Source organism: Saccoglossus kowalevskii, chromosome 2 (assembly GCF_978046115.1).
Source record: "Saccoglossus kowalevskii chromosome 2, keSacKowa6.1, whole genome shotgun sequence".
Classification (NCBI taxonomy): domain Eukaryota; kingdom Metazoa; phylum Hemichordata; class Enteropneusta; family Harrimaniidae; genus Saccoglossus; species Saccoglossus kowalevskii.
In genome coordinates this window covers 28,164,374-28,189,427 of record NC_140642.1, presented here as the reverse complement: position 1 = coordinate 28,189,427, position 25,054 = coordinate 28,164,374, and the positions used below count along the sequence as shown (strand labels likewise).

At 35.3% G+C, this 25,054-nt stretch overlaps 1 protein-coding gene across 3 annotated transcripts in view; it reads right to left on the bottom strand.

Moving 5' to 3' along the window:
- Positions 1-1,360: 1,360 nt before the first annotated feature.
- LOC100375699 (nephrocystin-1-like) overlaps positions 1,361-25,054 on the bottom strand; it is a 45,031-nt gene continuing 21,337 nt past the window's right edge. For 2 of the 3 annotated variants that reach the window (XM_006824829.3, XM_085494006.1), the window contains 16 exons: positions 18,896-18,941; positions 18,471-18,555; positions 17,779-17,870; positions 15,549-15,624; positions 14,835-14,887; positions 14,259-14,330; positions 10,051-10,123; positions 9,580-9,617; positions 9,218-9,303; positions 9,027-9,103; positions 8,581-8,680; positions 7,946-8,058; positions 3,811-3,884; positions 3,400-3,444; positions 3,151-3,267; positions 1,361-2,890 (listed from right to left, as the gene is read on the bottom strand). In XM_006824829.3, coding sequence (XP_006824892.1) covers positions 2,747-2,890; positions 3,151-3,267; positions 3,400-3,444; positions 3,811-3,884; positions 7,946-8,058; positions 8,581-8,680; positions 9,027-9,103; positions 9,218-9,303; positions 9,580-9,617; positions 10,051-10,123; positions 14,259-14,330; positions 14,835-14,887; positions 15,549-15,624; positions 17,779-17,870; positions 18,471-18,555; positions 18,896-18,941 — 1,291 coding nt within the window. In that variant the 3' untranslated portion in view covers positions 1,361-2,746. The remainder of the gene's footprint in view (positions 2,891-3,150; positions 3,268-3,399; positions 3,445-3,810; positions 3,885-7,945; positions 8,059-8,580; positions 8,681-9,026; positions 9,104-9,217; positions 9,304-9,579; positions 9,618-10,050; positions 10,124-14,258; positions 14,331-14,834; positions 14,888-15,548; positions 15,625-17,778; positions 17,871-18,470; positions 18,556-18,895; positions 18,942-25,054) is intronic. The other variant, XM_085494000.1, reaches the window with a different exon arrangement.

Here is a 25,054-nt window from a genome sequence, read left to right as displayed (position 1 = left end):
CCCCACAGTATGTTCTCCACACAGAAGTAAACAAAAATAGGACCATCTGATGTTCATTTTGGGATACCTTACAAAAATAGGTGTCTTATAAGAATCTTATAAGATTCATATAATAGTTTGTTGTATGCAAATGAGCAAGATAATAAAATAAGCACCTGATTTCTTTTATAATTCTTATTAAAAATATTTACATTTGTGTAAACATAATGAATTAAATTGTATAGGAAAACAATATTATACTTATTTTCCTGAGAAAATTGGCTTTCTGTGACTCAAGAGTCAACAATATTTTATAATGTCGGTTTGTTGTAAATGCATAACTACAGTTTATTGCTGTGAATATGATACATGTCATAGTTAATGAGGTCACATGACCATATATGGTCATCTGATATGTTAGTTATGCTTCTTATCCGATGCCTTTATTATAGCATGTCCTCATCTGCGAGTGTTTGAGATGTACATGACAATATATGGTATATGGTACTTCCTTTTCCTGATTTATTAGTCATGTACTTTGTCCAATGAATTCATTAATAGCTTGGTATTTGCAAAAATTTTCTAGGTATTAAAATTATGCATAATAATATTAATAAGTCACATGACCATGTGATATTTTAGTTGTATTTTGTATGTTTACAACTGTAAACAAATCAATTCAGTGTATTACGCCAGATCATGCATCAAATATCTTTGAAACCTGATGACAAAAACAAATTAAATTCCAATTAGTATGTACAGACTCATTTGCGATGATTAGTTTTTGTGATATCAGTAGAAAAGCTGAAAATTACAAGGCATGATGATTATTGTCCCCAAAACAAAGCATATCGTATTCAATAATACCAGTATTCATGGGCTGAGCTAATATTATTCAAATTTGATATGAGCACAACAAAGTTTGTTTTGTGATTTAATTCAAAGGGGTCAATTGCCAGTGTTTTCTTAGCAGTTTCTCGGACATGCTTTATTTAGCACTTTTATGTGTTTAGACAGACTAGTGGCCATTTCATCTTGTATGTTTCTCATGAAATCTAGGTACACACATTTTGTTTTGTGAAATGACCAACTAGTTCATGTGTGGATAGTCCTATTTTGTAAGATCTTATTCCTAGGTGTCACTGGATAAGGTGCCATTAGAAATACATGTAACACCATATTTTTAACAAAGTGAATATTCCCAGAACATTTATAATTATATTCTATGTACATCTTTCATTGTTTATGATTAATATAGTAACTGAAAACGGGATGGGAACTATGACTAGGAGTGGAACCAAGTAAGACATACATACGTAGGCACACAAAGACTTGCTTTACGTTTTGCACACATCCAACAATTCAGGAATGAAAGCAGTAATCAATGTATTATGTTTATTTATAAAAATGTCAATCTTTTACAAAAAGATTCAATATTTATAGGAAATGGCCTAAAAGGAATAATTTAAAAAATATATGATATAATCAAGACTATCTCATGGTTAACATACAATCAGCATCATAATTATTTCATTTTTGCTATTAATAACATTATGTATATAAGTAGCTGACAATGTAATCCCCATTGATATTACACCAATAATTCCTTATGTCAAATCATAGAGGCATTTTTAATGCAGATATCTTTAATTACACATCGAATATTAATGAAATAATTTCTATTATGACGATTATTTACAAGATTGTCATCAAAATAAAAGTATACTTAGTATTTCAGTATATTCAGCACAATTCAAATTTATAAATTAATATTAAATATTTGATCATGATTATATACAACAAACTTGATTGACTATAACGAAAAAAAAAAAAAACAGACCCCTTGTTGCAAAAATTCATTACATAAAACAAATAACCCCCAACCAGACTAAAAAACAAAACAAATTACAACTAAAAAAAATAATTATAACTCCTTATTGAAACAATATTTATACTAGTCATGCAAAAAACGTTTATGATATTATGCCAGTACCATTCTACTAGACTCTCTAGACTGGTTGTCATTATGCAAGTACCATTTTACTAGACTATCTAGACTGTTTGACATTATGCCAGTACCATTCTACTAGACTCCCTAGACTGGTTGACATTATGCAAGTACCATTCTACTAGACTCCCTAGACTGGTTGACATTATGCCAGTACCATTCTACTAGACTCCTTAGACTGGTTGACATTATGCCAGTACCATTCTACTAGACTCCCTAGACTGGTTGACATTATGCAAGTACCATTCTACTAGACTCCCTAGACTGGTTGACATTATGCCAGTACCATTCTACTAGACTCCCTAGACTGGTTGACATTATGCAAGTACCATTCTACTAGACTCCCTAGACTGGTTGACATTATGCCAGTACCATTCTACTAGACTCCTTAGACTGGTTGACATTATACTAGTGGCATTCTACTAGACTCCCTAGACTGGTTGACATTATACTAGTGGCATTCTACTAGACTCCCTAGACTGGTTGACATTATACTAGTGGCATTCTACTAGACTCCCTAGACTGGTTGACATTATGCCAGTACCATTCTACTAGACTCCTTAGACTGGTTGACATTATACTAGTGGCATTCTACGAGACTCTCTTGTGTTCATTAGTATTCTGGGTTAGGTAAGTGTTCAATTGACACAGTTTTCACAAACTGGTCACACATGCTGCATCATTTATCTCACTCATAGTGGGCAGGAGAAATGTTCTAATTAGATCCCTAAATAAAATTGTATAATCATGATATAATTGCTAATGATAATTTGAAAGAAAGTCAAAGGTCAACTCTTTGGTATCAAATGGTTCATGAATCACATCGGATGACAATAGCTGTGCCAACACACCTCCTTTGTCATGGTTTCTTTTCAAAAAGCCAGCAATCTCTTCCCACCTTGCCTGTTAAAAATATATGTAAATATAAATATTATTATGCATACTGAATATTCAGTAAATATATCATCATCAATATAAAACAGAATCAAGTCATCGATTGCGAAGGGAATCAGGTACAAGGCATTTTTAAAGAACAGTATTAGATTAAGACCATCTGCAGCGACAAACACACAATATTGGGGAATACAATTAATTGATAATAGGTATAATCTTTAATCATTTTTTCTAATATCCAGATGTACTTCATTAAGTTTAATACTTACATTATCAACAGCTGGGTTGGACCATTGCGGTGTAGGTAGGGTTGGATAATGTAGTAGTGGATAGCAAGTCTCGAGGTACACTTGACAAAATGCTTCCTTCATGTACTCATTGTCTCTCTGTTGAAACACAAGTACTTGGTATAAGCATGCTTTACATTATATCATATGGCACGAAAACAGAACAACATTGTGTGTTTTTATGAAAAATCATTCTGTGGTGTCACTGTCACGCCAATGTAACATCATTACCTTGTCAGCTTTTTTAATATTCTTCATTCTTTCTGCCCATGTACTCTAAAAATCAAAAAGAATCACATGTCATAAAAAAAATAATTGTTTTGATTATATCTCACAGACATTTGGATACTGATGTGTACCTGCTTTGGGAAATTCTATGGTACAAGCTAACCCTCAATGATCCATTATATCGAACTATCTAACACATGTAGACATTTTGGCAAGTATGAGGTTATCACTTGATATCACTTGTTGGTAGAACATGAGCTACCGTAGTACTGGTCAGCAGAAATATTATCCTTCATAGCGATTATGCATTTAGCATGCATCTCTACTTTTAGTGATATTTCACACTCAACATGACTACTGTGAATGATATGCACCATTGTGTTTCCACTTTGGGATACTGTAGTACAAGCTTACCCTTAATGCATCCATTATATCGGAATATCTTATAGCAGTAGGGAATGACGATATCACAGGATGGTGAATAAATTCTGAAAAAAAATCAGAGTTGTCATATTAAACTACCCTGTTACATAACAGTCCAAACGAGAATATCTCACGAGTGACCCTACAATATTAAATACTCCCGGTATATTAAACAAGTACAGAAATTTTGATTTGTTTCAAGTCGCTGACAAAGAACAAACTAAAATTACTTTAGTTTAATGAATCTGATATTGTAAGATCATAAATTTGACATCCTTTTTATCCTTTTATAATTATTCTGAAAGTTAAAAACTCAAACAGTGTCTGTAATTTGTGAGCATGTATTCAGAACATCATAGTGCATTCTGGCTCATTTGGCTAAACTATCAAAATTCATCAACATCGTTTGCCTTTTTGCGGTTATGAATTATTGAAGTAAACTTATTTTTCAGACCATCACTGTATTTACGGCTTGGGGATGCATTGGTAACATAATTATTAATTTTGTAGTCAATTCAAGCCAAGACCTTTTCATAATTCATCAATTCAAGCCAAGACCTTTTCATAATTCATCCATTCAAGCCAAGACCTTTTCATAATTCATCCATTCAAGCCAAGACCTTTTCATAATTCATCAATTCAAGCCAAGACCTTTTCATAAGTCCTCAATTCAAGCCAAGACCTTTTCATAATTTATCAATTCAAGCCAAGACCTTTTCATAATTCATCCATTCATGCCAAGACCTTTTCATAATTCATCAATTCAAGCCAAGACCTTTTCGTAATTCATCAATTCAAGCCAAGACCTTTTCATAATTTATCAATTCAAGCCAAGACCTCTTCATAATTCATCCATTCAAGCCAAGACTTTTTCATAATTTATCAATTCAAGCCAAGACCTTTTCATAAGTCCTCAATTCAAGCCAAGACCTTTTCATAATTCATCCATTCAAGCCAAGACCTTTTCATAATTCATCCATTCAAGCCAAGACCTTTTCATAATTCATCAATTCAAGCCAAGACCTTTTTATAATTCATTCATTCAAGCCAAGACCTTTTCATAATTCATCAATTCAAGCCAAGACCTTTTCATAATTCATCAATTCAAGCCAAGACCTTTTCATAATTCATCAATTCAAGCCAAGACCTTTTCATAATTCATCAATTCAAGCCAAGACCTTTTCATAATTTATCAATTCAAGCCAAGACCTTTTCATAATTCATCCATTCATGCCAAGACCTTTTCATAATTCATCAATTCAAGCCAAGACCTTTTCGTAATTCATCAATTCAAGCCAAGACCTTTTCATAATTTATCAATTCAAGCCAAGACCTTTTCATAATTCATCAATTCAAGCCAAGACCTTTTCATAATTCATCCATTCAAGCCAAGACCTTTTCATAATTCATCAATTCAAGCCAAGACCTTTTCATAATTCATCCATTCAAGCCAAGACCTTTTCATAATTTATCCATTCAAGCCAAGACCTTTTCATAAGTCCTCAATTCAAGCCAAGACCTTTTCATAACTCATCCATTCAAGCCAAGACCTTTTCATAATTCATCCATTCAAGCCAAGACCTTTTCATAATTCATCAATTCAAGCCAAGACCTTTTCATAATTCATTCATTCAAGCCAAGACCTTTTCATAATTCATCAATTCAAGCCAAGACCTTTTCATAATTCATCAATTCAAGCCAAGACCTTTTCATAATTCATCAATTCAAGCCAAGACCTTTTCATAATTCATCAATTCAAGCCAAGACCTTTTCATAATTCATCAATTCAAGCCAGGACATTTTCATAATTCATCAATTCAAGCCAAGACATTTTCATAATTCATCAATTCAAGCCAAGACCTTTTCATAATTCATCAATTCAAGCCAAGACCTTTTCATAATTCATCAATTCAAGCCAAGACATTTTCATAATTCATCAATTCAAGCCAAGACATTTTCATAATTCATCAATTCAAGCCAAGACCTTTTCATAATTCATCAATTCAAGCCAAGACCTTTTCATAATTCATCAATTCAAGCCAAGACCTTTTCATAATTCATCAATTCAAGCCAAGACATTTTCATAATTCATCAATTCAAGCCAAGACCTTTTCATAATTCATCAATTCAAGCCAAGACCTTTTCATAATTTATCAATTCAAGCCAAGACCTTTTCATAATTCATCCATTCATGCCAAGACCTTTTCATAATTCATCAATTCAAGCCAAGACCTTTTCGTAATTCATCAATTCAAGCCAAGACCTTTTCATAATTCATCAATTCAAGCCAAGACCTTTTCATAATTCATCCATTCAAGCCAAGACCTTTTCATAATTCATCCATTCAAGCCAAGACCTTTTCATAATTTATCAATTCAAGCCAAGACCTTTTCATAATTCATCAATTCAAGCCAAGACCTTTTCATAATTCATCCATTCAAGCCAAGACCTTTTCATAATTTATCAATTCAAGCCAAGACCTTTTCATAAGTCATCAATTCAAGCCAAGACCTTTTCATAATTCATCCATTCAAGCCAAGACCTTTTCATAATTCATCCATTCAAGCCAAGACCTTTTCATAATTCATCAATTCAAGCCAAGACCTTTTTATAATTCATCCATTCAAGCCAAAACCTTTTCATAATTCATCAATTCAAGCCAAGACCTTTTCATAATTCATCAATTCAAGCCAAGACCTTTTCATAATTCATCAATTCAAGCCAAGACCTTTTCATAATTCATCAATTCAAGCCAAGACCTTTTCATAATTCATCAATTCAAGCCAAGACCTTTTCATAATTCATCCATTCAAGCCAAGACCTTTTCATAATTTATCAATTCAAGCCAAGACCTTTTCATAATTCATCAATTCAAGCCAAGACATTTTCATAATTCATCCATTCAAGCCAAGACATTTTCATAATTCATCAATTCAAGCCAGGACATTTTCATAATTCATCAATTCAAGCCAAGACATTTTCATAATTCATCAATTCAAGCCAAGACCTTTTCATAATTCATCAATTCAAGCCAAGACCTTTTCATAATTCATCAATTCAAGCCAAGACATTTTCATAATTCATCAATTCAAGCCAAGACATTTTCATAATTCATCAATTCAAGCCAAGACCTTTTCATAATTCATCAATTCAAGCCAAGACCTTTTCATAATTCATCAATTCAAGCCAAGACCTTTTCATAATTCATCCATTCAAGCCAAGACCTTTTCATAATTTATCAATTCAAGCCAAGACCTTTTCATAATTCATCAATTCAAGCCAAGACATTTTCATAATTCATCCATTCAAGCCAAGACATTTTCATAATTCATCAATTCAAGCCAGGACATTTTCATAATTCATCAATTCAAGCCAAGACATTTTCATAATTCATCAATTCAAGCCAAGACCTTTTCATAATTCATCAATTCAAGCCAAGACCTTTTCATAATTCATCAATTCAAGCCAAGACATTTTCATAATTCATCAATTCAAGCCAAGACATTTTCATAATTCATCAATTCAAGCCAAGACCTTTTCATAATTCATCAATTCAAGCCAAGACCTTTTCATAATTCATCAATTCAAGCCAAGACCTTTTCATAATTCATCAATTCAAGCCAAGACATTTTCATAATTCATCAATTCAAGCCAAGACATTTTCATAATTCATCAATTCAAGCCAAGACCTTTTCATAATTCATCAATTCAAGCCAAGACCTTTTCATAATTCATCAATTCAAGCCAAGACCTTTTCATAATTCATCGAAAATCACCACTTGTCATAGGTTAAACAATTTTCTCTGCATAGAGAAGTTGGGTTGGGAGAATTTGAAATGACGCAAATAATGTGGCTGGATATCACAACTAAAACAACCCAGAATATCCAAATTATAATTACTAATAATAATTCATGAAATATTGTGTCAAACGTGTTGAGATATTGGTGTATTTTATAATAATCAGCCATGATGTCAAAAGTTCAACATGCTTACATGGACCAATCAGATTACCAGGAATTTACACAATATGGAAAAATAGAACTTTTAAATTATTACATTGCTTTAATACACTGGTATGAATTGATATATCATTGAAGTACTATGTGATAAAGTAATGTGATTACCTGTAGTTTCCATGTTAATTCTGTCTCTTAGAAGCAGATCTGCACATATTTTACGATAATAAGAAATAAACGGTAGATATGATGCACTAGAAACTAAAGCATCTGGGAGAGTGCTGCAAACAAACAATATATAAAGTTTGAACATGAACAGTCAGAGAATGTCAGAGACATGGCTCCAACACTGCATTCACTAAAACAAAATGGCCACCAGTCAGCCTTTTTGAATACAATTTGACGAAGTGACATCTATGCATGTCCCAGATCAAGACTCGGAATTGCAGAAATAAATGATTTTGACATTAAAACAATTGCAATTCGACCATCTTTAATCAAATGCAGCCCTGAAAACAGAAGTGCATTGAAATCACATATTGTCCAATGTTTTACCAAGTTTGAATGAAACATCCAGTTCCGGAATGGCAGAAATGATTGCCATTCAGCCATTTTGAATCTGATAATACAGGTAGAGATGCACACACACACACACACACACAAAGCATTCAAAAATTAATCTCAATTTTCAGGCTTCATCAGAACCAGGACTAACAATTACCCACCTACAGTACACACTCCTTGACAACAAAGATGGAATAATCTCAATGATAAAATAACAGTGATAAACAAGCTTTACTTACTCCAATAGTTGTTTCTGATCTTTGTTTGGGGCTAATATCCGAACAATAAGTTTAGGTTGTTTATTTGCTGACATCATGGCTCGAATTTTGCTAGTTGACGCTGTTAATATGGACAATAAAGATTTATTTTAATGAGTAATGTATACACATCGATTGTAAACTATTGCCCAGTGTAACATTAACACTGTACATGAATTTACCCACAGAGACAATACAGGGGTCTAAGATAAGCTACTGTATCTAGCGATTCTATTTCCATGAAAGAGACAACTCCACATTCATGCATGGATATGGAAACAGCACTACGGTACAATCAGTTCACTGTAAAAGACTTATTTCCACAAAATTGCTGAATAAGTTTAAGTTTTGTGAGGCTACATTGTCATCAAGTGGAAAACTAACTTTCTTTTAGATTAGCTCAGTAATAATACATGTTTGTTAAGTACCTTTTCTGCTTATTGAAGGATCAACTTCAACATCTTGTTCATATGGTGTACCTCCTTTAACAGTCAATTCATAACTCCTGTAAGTAATATGTTCATCAAAATGTAACATGGCAACTTTAAAATCATTAACATATGTGAAATGATTTCTTTAAAGTCATTAACATGTGGCATAAAACCTTAAAAAGACTTACTTGCTTATAATTGGTCCACCAGTATCTTCATCAAACAGTGGCAAGTGATACCAGCCACAACCAAACTCACCTTTCTCACCAGTTTTCTGAAAGAGACATTTTAATACAATAAATAATAAGAGATAACATCCAGCACAATATGCCAGATTGCCCATAATGCACCAGATTGCCCACAATGCACCGGATTGCCCACAATGCACCGGATTGCCCACAATGCACCGGATTGCCCACAATGCACCGGTTTGCCCACAATGCACCGGATTGCCCACAATGCACCGGATTGCCCACAATGCACCAGATTTCCCACAATGCACTAGATTTCCTTTTGGATTAAAAATGGTTTACAAAATACATGTACTTACTGTTCTAACATATGAGAGACATATTTCGAAGAGAATACCTAGATAGAATAAATAAATGAACAGCATGTTAATTGATGACTTTGTGATTGTACCCAAGAAAGCCAACAATAAACTCTTACTACATAAACTTACTCAATACAATTAGAACACCACTTTCAATCAGAAAACATTTATAGTATTTGCTATATTAGAAATGCATCTTCAATTGAAATCTACCAAGTGCTGCTTATATGCGATTCAATTAAATATGAAAGAGGAAAGAAAGGAAAGAAGCAGAATATAATAGTATGAACTACAGAATTCAGAGACATGTAAGGTATGTGTAAGTGATATTGAAAGGAGCACCCAGTTATAAAAGAAATCTGATTAAAACATCAGATTTGGTACAAAAACAGACATAATGAGGCGCTGTAAGTAGCCAAGGCATATCACCTTGGGATGCATGATAACAATAGTTTTATATACTCGTACCAAGTTTCTGTTCTGTGCTATTTGATCTAACAAAGCATTCACCATCCAACAGACTTGGTAAGATACCATTCACCTAAAATGGAAAACATGAGAGCTGAATTTAATATTGATTTTAATATTTATTTATATTAATCTGCATTTGTTATACAATTCATGTACTATTCCATACATACAGGGAGAACATAATTTGGACCCATTAAATATTGCATTTAACTATCGAATGCATAGTTTCATTCATCATAAACCAGTGAATTTAAACCTAGTGAATATGTCTGCAACATCCAAACTGCTTTAATTAAAGACAGTTAATATGTCTGCAACATCCAAACTGCTTTAATTAAAGACAGCTAATATGTCTCCTTTTCTAGTATTTAGTTCTACAGAAATATCTCAAGATAAAAATGCACATACAAACAGGGTAAACTGAAAAGCTCACATGACAGAATATTAATATTAATAACAGAAACCTCTTACATTATTATTACATTAATTTGATTTTATATTACTGGAAGACTCGCAAATTAGCTAATTATAATGCCAATTAGGTAATTAATATGCAGAGTTCAACCCAAACTTATGAAGTGTAAGGATTATTGCAGAACACCTGAATATCAATTGGCAAATTATTATGCAAATATTTTAATTATGAATTAGTTAGAATATGCATGTATGTAAATGTGTTGAGATGGGCGTAGTGCGAGTGGTTAGTGCTAGTAGCACTAATTCGAAAAAGTACTAGATCTAGTGGTAAAAATGGCACTAGATCTAGTGCAAAAATGGCACTAGATCTAGTGCAAAAAAGGCACTAGATCTAGTGCTAAAATGTGCACAGTGCGAGTGGCATTGTTATCGCATTGTCAACGACGTCGAATAATAGGAGGGGCATCAACAACCACTTCATATGCAAACTACAAACAGTATAAAACATCGGCAATATATCTGTGAGATGTCCATAATAATACTTTCTTTATATAATACCGGATTCTGCTGTAAATTCGCTCATCAGAAAAATCGTCCTGGGGATTTCACGGCTGGTGGGCGCTTATTTGGGGTGCAAAATTTAAAAAAATAATCATCAAATATTTTTGGGGGACTTATTTTCATTGAAATATCCTACTATGTAGACTTTCAACGCCGTTAGTTGGGCCACCCAAGACGAGAGAAACTATTGCAGAATTAACAATAATTAATAATTCTTGCTGAATTAAAAAGTAGACTGCCTGAAATGTCATTACAGTGTCGCCCAGTGTCATTTTTCAAATACATTTGTTTTTATTTTATTGGTAACGAAAGAATATTTTAAACGAAGTTTCATATAAAAACAAACACAACTGCATTGCGTAGTAGCAAACGATCACAGTTGCGTAATCCGATCATGCTGCGTTTGACAATTGTTGATTATTACTCAGTAGTGATTATAATAACGCACAAAAAATAAATTCGTTGAATTGTTATGAAATTCAAATAAAATTCAATTTAGTTTCATCGTAAGCAAATGATTCCGATCGCATACAAACGCCCGATGCTGTAGGGTATCCGCCATGTTTCTCTTGCATGAGTTGAGGTTAAATCGCTAATTAACCAATCAAAATGATGCCAACGTGTTCAAATCACCATAGCTCATTTAAATATGTTAATGTTATTGAACGCAACGCGGAAGAGATTTACCGATGTTGCGTGTTGTAGTACGATCTTTTGGTTTGGATTTTGATAGGGAAATGGCATGATTTTTTTTTTCAAATCTAAAAATAGTTATTTTCAAAAGATGAACTGAGCATTAGAAGAATAATTTAACATTGTTTACAGTGATAACTGCTCTTTGTCCAAACGAAGCTTATCCATTCACACTCCAAACACGCTCTTGAATAAAGCTGTGAAGTGTTTAATAAAATACGCATTTCACAACCGGAAATTCAACAGACGAACTTGTTACTTCACAGATTTTACATGTTTTAATTATTAGCAACTGTAACAAGTACACGATTTCGAGAGTCTACAACAAAAAATCCTAAGGACTCCTAACAAATATCATTGCAGAGAAAGTGTCTAGACATATATTATATGGTCACGTTAAAAAATCGGCGAGGTATATCATATTCCGCTAACTGGTTACTTGTGTAAGCAATCGCAAACTATCATCGACATCAAAGATGAGCTACACAATGTCCATATCAGGATTAACTTGGGTTGAAAAAAAAAGGAAATAAGCCAGGCTTAAATGGTCACTTGAGATGCGTTGTGGACCCTTCCGTTAGTACCTCCATGCTCCGAATATTACTGAATGCTTGAGATTAGCGTAATCCATTGTAAAAAGGGGCTAAGAGCTAACGTGACCAATGTTTGTGAACGAATATTGACAAACGATCACAGGGTAAAGCTAAAACAATAGCGTCGTGGCTTTTTCCCGTTAGTACCGCCGTGGTACAATGTAACAAAAGAATTGCGTGAATCCACTTTTACCATTGGTTGATTATGTCTGCAAAGGTCAATGTCATGACAACCAGACAACGATTCATTTTCTGTCTGGTTCCCAGCGGTACTGAGCAACATGCCCATTCACAGGTCGCCGTACACACAAAATCCGCCGAGCTTTACAGGGACCCGGGACTTAGACTAGCAGTATACACATTTTTTATTTAGTTCATATATGCCATCATAATTTCATTTACGAAGATCTATTTTCATTGAGTGTGGCGCCGACCAGAAATAAAACGGCACGTCAGCGATTTAAAAAAAAAATCAACGCTTTATTCCACCATTTACATACAAGTTACAAGTTTACAAACGCCGAAGTTGAAAACACAAACTTCCACACAATACCATTTCATACAGTGTATCTATTCACAATTTGTAAAAATTGCGAAGTTCGACCTGCAGTTTCACTGACCATGGAGCTAGTTTCCCGGCCGATCGCGTTGTTTCAAAGGTCTATTAGTTACGATTCACGTGGACAATGACATTCATGTACATACTCAGTTTTCCCACTGTAGCACATTTCCAATAAATGAAAGATACAACAACTTTACGTAAATATTAATTTATTTTCAGACAATTACGAGATGTCTCGACGTCGTTGACAACGCGATATCAATGCCACTCGCACTATGTACATTTTAGTACTAGATCTAGTATCGTTTTAGCACTAGATCTAGTGCCATTTTAGTACTAGATCTAGTGCCATTTTAGCACTAGATCTAGTACTTTTTCGGATTAGTGCTACTAGCACTAACCACTCGCACTATGTCCATTTCGACACATTTACATACCTCGAATATGGGTTATTTGCAAGAAACTATCCCAGTATGTTTTAAGTTTCATTGAGATCCGTAGTGCAAATTATGAAATTATTGTGCATAGATTTCAATCATAAACTAATCAGGTATGTGGAGTGCCTACACAGAAAGTTTCATTGTAAAACATTAAGTGTTTCTTGAGAAATCAATGAAAAAAACAAATAAATGACATTTATTTGAATAAAGAACTATCACAGAGCACCTATGTATCAAGTTTTATTGAAATCTGTTCTTTAAATGTCAGAGGAACCACTAAAAAATTGTTAGTTATAATGCAAATTAGGTAATGAATATGCACAGATTTTTACCAAAACTAATAAAGTTTGCGCATTATCCCAGAGCATCTATGTATAAAGTGTCATTGGAATCCTATGATTGGTTCTTACGATATTTATTTATTTAGCCATATTATCTACTCATGCTATCATTTCTGGTTAATAGGTTTGGGCCCAATTACAGACTTGAAAATGAGGGGCCAGCACAACTGTAGCATAACCATGTACTGATAAGGATATGTCAGTTGTTACGCAAATAACGCTACTCTTTGTGCCAAGAATAACTGTGTTTTTTTTGTTCACTGGGAATAGAAACAGAAGACATGGCCGAAAGCTTTACGTTCCCTCCGAATAGATTTCATTCTCTCAAATATGAATGCAGCAAACCTGGCAAGTGTACAGAATGTACTCTTTTTCACACTGCTTAGCTTGCAACCAACCATGGTAGTGAAACAGACATACACGTAAACACACAAACACAGACAGGATGACTCCAATGAATCCTATGGCGTGCTTCCCACATGGGAGTCATACACTGCAGAAATGTTCAGTCAGATCTACATGGTGATGGTACATAAGTGTCAAAATACAATACTGATTTGTGTCCTGCCCAGTTGTCAATACGGCATACAAAACCTACCTTGGGTGAAAATCTCCATTCTCTTCCATCAGCACTTGTTGTGGCTCTAACTGTGTGAATATTACTAAGAATCTGATAAGATAATAAAATGTTATCTCCTCATATCACTTGTTGAGTATGAAGTTATCTTCTGATATCACTTGTTTGTACAAATGGGTTATACAAGAGATGCATTATCCATGAACCACTGGATAATGCAGAACAAGTCACATGATACTACAAGTCACATAATGCATACATTTGTATCGACATAGTGGTATCATTTGTGTCCATCGAATTGGTCTCAGTTTGATGTTACTGATATTGTTCTCGAAAACAGTTTATAGGAGTAAATCTCAGTAATTTCTTATTAAATTACATAGCATTACAACAGAAATAAAAAAATTAACATTGACAACAAAGGCAATTTTCAAGTTCTCTTTTCACTTGCATGTCTTGACAGCATGAAAATGAATTTTTGTTCACTCTCAGTCTGTCTGAAATTGTTAAACTTGATTTTATTCAACATCTGAACGATTGCACTCCTAATTGTAACTTGCTCTATACTTGTGGACTGAAGACTAAATGAACACTCACCTTATCACCATCAAACATACACATTCTGACATGCCTACTCAGTATATCAAGACCTGAAAGTTAAAAAACATTTTTATTTAATGCTCATGAATACTTATTTAGTCAGCATTAACAACTGTATTTAATATGAGAATAATTAATTGAATTACTACAATTATACATGTGCACAGAATTATTCAATAATAGGCTCCAATCAAAATTAAAGTTGTTGAAATTAAACATTTTTGGAAAACCTTAAAATACTTTTTTTTTTATTTAATGTGTGATTTTGAAAAAGACTAAACAAATATTGGTGAATAGTGAAATAGTGAACTGTGAAATAGTGGACAAAATATTTCTGTCCCTTCAATAAACCTTAATAGCGTAATAGAATTGACATTTTCAACCCTAATTGCGTTACTTTGCGTTATTTTAGTGATTTGCCAGGAATCCTAAAAAAATGTATTGCCTGCATGAACAAAGCCTTGAGAACATATTTGAATGCTACAACAGCTATAATTATGTCTGTCGTTATTTCAGTAATTAATTAATCACATTGTTGACATGGGTCAGGAAGACTCCCTAACTCACGGTTCGTAATAGCCGTAGTTTTGCAGTGTTTTGGGTCCGGGAAGGTATTTTGCTTCGTCTGTCAATTATATACACATCGTCGTCATGAAACTATGGCTATGTTCGTAAATAAGCAGCAAAAATAAAAAAAAAACAGTAACTCACCTACTCCAATTTTTGGCATATTACGAACAGCCCATAATGTAACCATTCTCTGTATTCTCACGTACCTTGCTCGTATCTAAAAAATGAACATATATGTACAATATAAACCCAAACAAAATATTCTATAAATACACCCATAAACGCCATGTTTAGTTCAATACACCCATAAACACCATGTTTAGTTCAATAAACCCATAAACCCCCATGTTTAGTTCAATACACCTATAAACCCCCATGTTTAGTTCAATAAACCCATAAACCCCCTTATTTAGTTCAATAAACCCATAAATCCCCATGTTTAGTTCAATAAACCCATAAACCCCCTTATTTAGTTCAATACATCCATAAATCCCCATGTTTAATTCAATACACCCATAAACTCTGATGTTTAGTTAAATACACCATAAACCCCCATGTTTGATTCAATACACCCACAAACCTGAATGTTTAGTTAATACACTCACAAACCTGAATGTTTAGTTAATACACCCATAAACCTGAATGTTTAGTTAATACACCCATAAACCTGAATGTTTAGTTAATACACCCACAAACCTGAATGTTTAATTAATACACCCACAAACCTGAATGTTTAGTTAATACACCCACAAACCTGTATGTTTAGTTAATACACCCACAAACCTGAATGTTTAGTTAATACACTCACAAACCTGAATGTTTAGTTAATACACCCACAAACCTGAATGTTTAGTTAATACAACCACAAACCTGAATGTTTAGTTAATACACCCACAAACCTGAATGTTTAGTTAATACACTCACAAACCTGAATGTTTAGTTAATACACCCACAAACCTGAATGTTTAGTTAATACACCCACAAACCTGAATGTTTAGTTAATACACCCACAAACCTGAATGTTTAGTTAATACACCCACAAACCTGAATGTTTAGTTAATACACCCACAAACCTGAATGTTTAGTTTATACACCCACACCCCTGAATGTTTAGTTAATACACCCACAAACCTGAATGTTTAGTTAATACACCCACAAACCTGAATGTTTAGTTAACACACCCACAAACCTGTATGTTTAGTTAATACACCCACAAACCTGAATGTTTAGTTAATACACTCACAAACCTGAATGTTTAGTTAATACACCCACAAACCTGAATGTTTAGTTAATACACCCACAAACCTGAATGTTTAGTTAATACACCCATAAACCTGAATGTTTAGTTAATACACCCACAAACCTGAATGTTTAGTTAATACACCCACAAACCTGAATGTTTAGTTAATACACCCACAAACCTGAATGTTTAGTTTATACACCCACACCCCTGAATGTTTAGTTAATACACCCACAAACCTGAATGTTTAGTTAATACACCCACAAACCTGAATGTTTAGTTAATACACCCATAAATCCGTATGTTTAGTTAATACACCCACAAACCTGAATGTTTAGTTAATACACCCACAAACCTGAATGTTTAGTTAATACACCCACAAACCTGAATGTTTAGTTAATACACCCACAAACCTGAATGTTTAGTTTATACACCCACACCCCTGAATGTTTAGTTAATACACCCACAAACCTGAATGTTTAGTTAATACACCCACAAACCTGAATGTTTAGTTAATACACCCATAAATCTGTATGTTTAGTTAATACACCCACAAACCTGAATGTTTAGTTAATACACCCACAAACCTAAATGTTTAGTTAATACACCCACAAACATGAATGTTTAGTTCCATACACCCATAAACCACATGTTCAGTTCAATACATCCCACACAAACTATTTAGTTCAATACATCTCACACCATATACAGTTTCAATTCTACACTCGTCCAACTTAACGCCTAGGATACTCACTTAAAAAAATCATGTTTTTTAGGGTGGGACCCCTTAGTCGAGCACCCCACTCAAAAAAACAATTTTTGTTCAAATGTGCCAGATTAGGCAGAATAATAATTTTTTTGTTTGGAAAATAAAAATGTGAAATGAGTTGTGTTTTATGATTTGATCTGAACAATGCCCTCTGACCTGATAGGTCAACTTCGTTATTAACTACTGAATCAGAAAATGCTGTGTTGCACTGATGCCAAGTCAGATGTGTTTGGTATTTTCAAAATATCATACACATATATAATCAAATACACCCCCAAACACCATATATACCGGGTAGTTCAATATATCCTGCACAACATATGAACCAATACATTATAAAGACCAATTGACCATAATCTCACCTGGTTTTTGTTTGGAGCCCAATGTAAATCTGCAAACCACATCTTAGATTTACTCAACTTAGGTAAAAGGTAATGACTAGTACTGTACTTAGCTGATAACAAAATAACATTTTTTGATATAAATAAGATATAAAAGAAGAATATATAGATAGACCTGTGATGTCACATTCTTTCACAGCGTAGTGTTACAGTTATTAACTTGCACTTGTTCACAGATATCAAGTATAGTTTGGGGGAAATAAACTTGAAGGCATAAGGCACTGTTTGGTATTACATGTACTTGTATTGGATATCAATGTTCAGTACAATTCATATGTAGATATCCATGTCTACTGAAGGTCTCCATGCATCATCTGTATTTCAATTTAAAAGCAGTATGACTGAAAGTGCATAGACTGATAAAATGTTGTGATTATAATCTTACAATCAGACAGAGAAAGAGGGTGTATACACTATAAAAAAAACAAATGGCCACCAGTTAGCCATTTTTGTTTGAATCTGAAAAAACAATACGACTTGCAAATGCAACTCAGTATGCATGATCATGCAAAAAATGATTGATTGAAATCACCATCACCTAACCATCTTCAAGTAATGATACTGAAAAGGTTTACACATTTTTGACAAAATGGTTGTCAATTCGACACCAGTCGCTGATGGTATTGCAACAATATCACTTACGTTTATCTTACCTTCTTTGACATATCTTGCAGATGTTGATGGCCTAAACCCAGCAGGTATTGCACCCATAGCACTTAAAACATCAGTTACACTTGTCTATAAATATAAATATCATGTAAAATTTGAGTTTGGCACTTAAACACATGAATTTTGAGGCCAATGTTTTATTAGTTTCAATTGTCGCATGTAATTTGCAGAAACAGTGTAGAGTGACTCTGATTATCAAAATAGGTGGAGACCTTGTCTGTGGAACTTTAAATACTGATGAATAATAATGTAGTATGGAATTGAGTGTTAAAAAAACAATTGACCACAAGCAAGAAACCTCAAAATTACACTGTGGGTATTACCAATTCAAAAAAAACCTGAATGATTGTGTGATTCTATGTAATAAATAGTAACACTGCATCGTCAGAATAACATATTGTACACTCACCTCAGTAGTAACAACAGATTTCAACCCTTTCCATAACATTTTACCACTGAAATATAGAATGCCATAGTGATTACAAAGAGTTTTATTCTATAAAATTTTAAAGACAAAGGAAATAACATTGACTATAAAAATTACGAATAACAGAATTAGATAGAGAATCAAACACAATGAATATTGTTAATTCAAAGCTCAACTGAAAAACTAATGGGACACTACAGACTACATCTATATTTTTAGGTTAAGGTTTCATTACCAAACTAGCTAAGAGGTCTATTGGTTTGGCTAAGGTTGCACCACTGCATACCAATTTATATGTCTGTCATAACTAGCTAAGAGGTCTATTGGTTTGGCTAAGGTTGTACCATTGCATACCAATTCATATGTCTGTCATAACTAGCTAAGAGGTCTATTGGTTTGGCTAAGGTTGTACCATTGCATACCAATTCATATGTCTGTCATAACTAGCTAAGAGGTCTATTGGTTTGGCTAAGGTTGCACCACTACATACCAATTCATATGTCTGTCATAACTAGCTAAGAGGTCTATTGGTTTGGCTAAGGTTGTACCACTGCAGACCAATTCATGTGTCTGTCATAACTAGCTAAGAGGTCTATTGGTTTGGCTAAGGTTGCACCACTACATACCAATTCATATGTCTGTCATAACTAGCTAAGAGGTCTATTGGTTTGGCTAGGGTTGCACCACTACATACCAATTCATATGTCTGTCATAACTAGCTAAAAGATCTATTGGTTTGGCTAAGGTTGCACCACTGCAGACCAATTCATGCGTCTGTCATAACTAGCTAAGAGGTCTATTGGTTTGGCTAGGGTTGCACCACTACATACCAATTCATATGTCTGTCATAACTAGCTAAAAGATCTATTGGTTTGGCTAAGGTTGCACCACTGCAGACCAATTCATGCGTCTGTCATAACTAGCTAAGAGGTCTATTGGTTTGGCTAAGGTTGCACCACTGCAGATCAATTCATATGTCTGTCATAACTAGCTAAAAGATCTATTGGTTTGGCTAAGGTTGCACCACTGCAGACCAATTCATGTGTCTGTCATAACTAGCTAAGAGGTCTATTGGTTTGGCTAAGGTTGCACCACTGCATACCAATTCATATGTCTGTCATAACTAGCTAAAAGGTCTATTGGTTTGGCTAAGGTTGTACCACTGCAGACCAATTCATGTGTCTGTCATAACTAGCTAAGAGGTCTATTGGTTTGGCTAAGGTTGCACCACTGCATACCAATTCATGTGTCTGTCATAACTAGCTAAGAGGTCTATTGGTTTGGCTAAGGTTGCACCACTGCATACCAATTCATGTGTCTGTCATAACTAGCTAAAAGGTCTATTGGTTTGGCTAAGGTTGCACCACTGCATACCAATTCATGTGTCTGTCATAACTAGCTAAGAGGTCTATTGGTTTGGCTAAGGTTGCACCACTGCATACCAATTCATGTGTCTGTCATAACTAGCTAAAAGGTCTATTGGTTTGGCTAAGGTTGTACCACTGCAGACCAATTCATGCGTCTGTCATAACTAGCTAAGAGGTCTATTGGTTTGGCTAAGGTTGTACCACTACATACCAATTCATGCGTCTGTCATAACTAGCTAAGAGGTCTATTGGTTTGGCTAAGGTTGCACCACTGCATACCAATTCATGTGTCTGTCATAACTAGCTAAAAGGTCTATTGGTTTGGCTAAGGTTGTACCACTGCAGACCAATTCATGCGTCTGTCATAACTAGCTAAGAGGTCTATTGGTTTGGCTAAGGTTGCACCACTACATACCAATTCATGTGTCTGTCATAACTAGCTAAGAGGTCTATTGGTTTGGCTAAAGGTTGCACCACTGCAGACCAATTCATGTGTCTGTCATAACTAGCTAAGAGGTCTATTGGTTTGGCTAAGGTTGCACCACTGCATACCAATTCATATGTCTGTCATAACTAGCTAAAAGGTCTATTGGTTTGGCTAAGGTTGTACCACTGCAGACCAATTCATATGTCTGTCATAACTAGCTAAAAGGTATATTGGTTTGGCTAAGGTTGCACCACTGCATACCAATTCATGTGTCTGTCATAACTAGCTAAGAGGTCTATTGGTTTGGCTAAGGTTGTACCACTGCAGACCAATTCATGTGTCTGTCATAACTATCTAAGAGGTATATTAGTTTGGCTAAGGTTGCACCACTGCAGACCAATTCATATGTCTGTCATAACTAGCTAAGAGGTCTATTGGTTTGGCTAAGGTTGTACCACTGCAGACCAATTCATGCGTCTGTCATAACTAGCTAAGAGGTCTATTGGTTTGGCTAAGGTTGTACCACTGCAGACCAATTCATATGTCTGTCATAACTAGCTAAGAGGTCTATTGGTTTGGCTAAGGTTGCACCACTGCAGACCAATTCATGCGTCTGTCATAACTAGCTAAAAGGTCTATTGGTTTGGCTAAGGTTGCACCACTGCAGACCAATTCATATGTCTGTCATAACTAGCTAAGAGGTCTATTGGTTTGGCTAAGGTTGCACCACTGCAGACCAATTCATGCGTCTGTCATAACTAGCTAAGAGGTCTATTGGTTTGGCTAAGGTTGTACCACTGCATACCAATTCATATGTCTGTCATAACTAGCTAAAAGATCTATTGGTTTGGCTAAGGTTGCACCACTGCAAACCAATTCATATGTCTGTCATAACTAGCTAAGAGGTCTATTGGTTTGGCTAAGGTTGTACCACTGCATACAATGTACCAATTCATGCGTCTGTCATAACTAGCTAAAAGATTTATTGGTTTGGCTAAGGTTGCACCACTGCAGACCAATTTATATGTCTGTCATAACTAGCTAAGAGGTCTATTGGTTTGGCTAAGGTTGTACCACTGCAGACCAATTCATGCGTCTGTCATAACTAGCTAAAAGGTCTATTGGTTTGGCTAAGGTTGCACCACTGCATACCAATTCATGCGTCTGTCATAACTAGCTAAAAGATCTATTGGTTTGGCTAAGGTTGCACCACTGCAGACCAATTTATATGTCTGTCATAACTAGCTAAGAGGTATATTAGTTTGGCTAAGGTTGCACCACTGCATACCAATTCATATGTCTGTCATAACTAGCTAAAAGATCTATTGGTTTGGCTAAAGGTTGCACCACTGCATACCAATTCATGCGTCTGTCATAACTAGCTAAGAGGTCTATTGTTTTGGCTAAGGTTGCACCACTGCAGATCAATTCATATGTCTGTCATAACTAGCTAAGAGGTCTATTGGTTTGGCTAAGGTTGCACCACTGCAGACCAATTCATGCGTCTGTCATAACTAGCTAAAAGGTCTATTGGTTTGGCTAAGGTTGCACCACTGCAGACCAATTCATATGTCTGTCATAACTAGCTAAGAGGTCTATTGGTTTGGCTAAGGTTGCACCACTGCAGACCAATTCATGCGTCTGTCATAACTAGCTAAGAGGTCTATTGGTTTGGCTAAGGTTGTACCACTGCATACCAATTCATATGTCTGTCATAACTAGCTAAAAGATCTATTGGTTTGGCTAAGGTTGCACCACTGCAAACCAATTCATATGTCTGTCATAACTAGCTAAGAGGTCTATTGGTTTGGCTAAGGTTGTACCACTGCATACAATGTACCAATTCATGCGTCTGTCATAACTAGCTAAAAGATTTATTGGTTTGGCTAAGGTTGCACCACTGCAGACCAATTTATATGTCTGTCATAACTAGCTAAGAGGTCTATTGGTTTGGCTAAGGTTGTACCACTGCAGACCAATTCATGCGTCTGTCATAACTAGCTAAAAGGTCTATTGGTTTGGCTAAGGTTGCACCACTGCATACCAATTCATGCGTCTGTCATAACTAGCTAAAAGATCTATTGGTTTGGCTAAGGTTGCACCACTGCAGACCAATTTATATGTCTGTCATAACTAGCTAAGAGGTATATTAGTTTGGCTAAGGTTGCACCACTGCATACCAATTCATATGTCTGTCATAACTAGCAAAAAGATCTATTGGTTTGGCTAAAGGTTGCACCACTGCATACCAATTCATGCGTCTGTCATAACTAGCTAAGAGGTCTATTGTTTTGGCTAAGGTTGCACCACTGCAGATCAATTCATATGTCTGTCATAACTAGCTAAGAGGTCTATTGGTTTGGCTAAGGTTGCACCACTGCAGACCAATTCATATGTCTGTCATAACTAGCTAAGAGGTCTATTGGTTTGGCTAAGGTTGCACCACTGCAGACCAATTCATGCGTCTGTCATAACTAGCTAAGAGGTCTATTGGTTTGGCTAAGGTTGTACCACTGCATACCAATTCATATGTCTGTCATAACTAGCTAAAAGATCTATTGGTTTGGCTAAGGTTGCACCACTGCAAACCAATTCATATGTCTGTCATAACTAGCTAAGAGGTCTATTGGTTTGGCTAAGGTTGTACCACTGCATACAATGTACCAATTCATGCGTCTGTCATAACTAGCTAAAAGATTTATTGGTTTGGCTAAGGTTGCACCACTGCAGACCAATTTATATGTCTGTCATAACTAGCTAAGAGGTCTATTGGTTTGGCTAAAGGTTGCACCACTGCTTACCAATTCATGCGTCTGTCATAACTAGCTAAGAGGTCTATTGGTTTGGCTAAGGTTGCACCACTGCAGACCAATTCATATGTCTGTCATAACTAGCTAAGAGGTCTATTGGTTTGGCTAAGGTTGTACCACTGCAGACCAATTCATGCGTCTGTCATAACTAGCTAAGAGGTCTATTGGTTTGGCTAAGGTTGTACCACTGCATACCAATTCATGCGTCTGTCATAACTAGCTAAAAGGTCTATTGGTTTGGCTAAGGTTGCACCACTGCAGACCAATTCATGCGTCTGTCATAACTAGCTAAGAGGTCTATTGGTTTGGCTAAGGTTGCACCACTGCAGATCAATTCATATGTCTGTCATAACTAGCTAAAAGGTCTATTGGTTTGGCTAAGGTTGCACCACTGCAGATCAATTCATATGTCTGTCATAACTAGCTAAAAGGTCTATTGGTTTGGCTAAGGTTGCACCACTGCATACCAATTCATGCGTCTGTCATAACTAGCTAAAAGATCTATTGGTTTGGCTAAGGTTGCACCACTGCAGACCAATTTATATGTCTGTCATAACTAGCTAAGAGGTATATTAGTTTGGCTAAGGTTGCACCACTGCATACCAATTCATATGTCTGTCATAACTAGCTAAAAGATCTATTGGTTTGGCTAAGGTTGCACCACTGCAGACCAATTCATGTGTCTGTCATAACTAGCTAAGAGGTCTATTGTTTTGGCTAAGGTTGCACCACTGCAGATCAATTCATATGTCTGTCATAACTAGCTAAGAGGTCTATTGGTTTGGCTAAGGTTGTACCACTGCATACCAATTCATGCGTCTGTCATAAATAGCTAAGAGGTCTATTGTTTTGGCTAAGGTTGCACCACTGCAGATCAATTCATATGTCTGTCATAACTAGCTAAGAGGTCTATTGGTTTGGCTAAGGTTGTACCACTGCATACCAATTCATGCGTCTGTCATAACTAGCTAAAAGATCTATTGGTTTGGCTAAGGTTGCACCACTGCAGACCAATTTATATGTCTGTCATAACTAGCTAAGAGGTCTATTGGTTTGGCTAAGGTTGTACCACTGCAGACCAATTCATGCGTCTGTCATAACTAGCTAAAAGGTATATTGGTTTGGCTAAGGTTGCACCACTGCAGACCAATTCATATGTCTGTCATAACTAGCTAAGAGGTCTATTGGTTTGGCTAAGGTTGCACCACTGCAGACCAATTCATGCGTCTGTCATAACTAGCTAAGAGGTCTATTGGTTTGGCTAAGGTTGCACCACTGCATACCAATTCATGCGTCTGTCATAACTAGCTAAGAGGTCTATTGGTTTGGCTAAGGTTGTACCACTGCATACCAATTCATGCGTTTGTCATAACTAGCTAAGAGGTCTATTGGTTTGGCTAAGGTTGCACCACTGCATACCAATTCATGCGTCTGTCATAACTAGCTAAGAGGTCTATTGGTTTGGCTAAGGTTGCACCACTGCAGAACAATTTATATGTCTGTCATAACTAGCTAAGAGGTCTATTGGTTTGGCTAA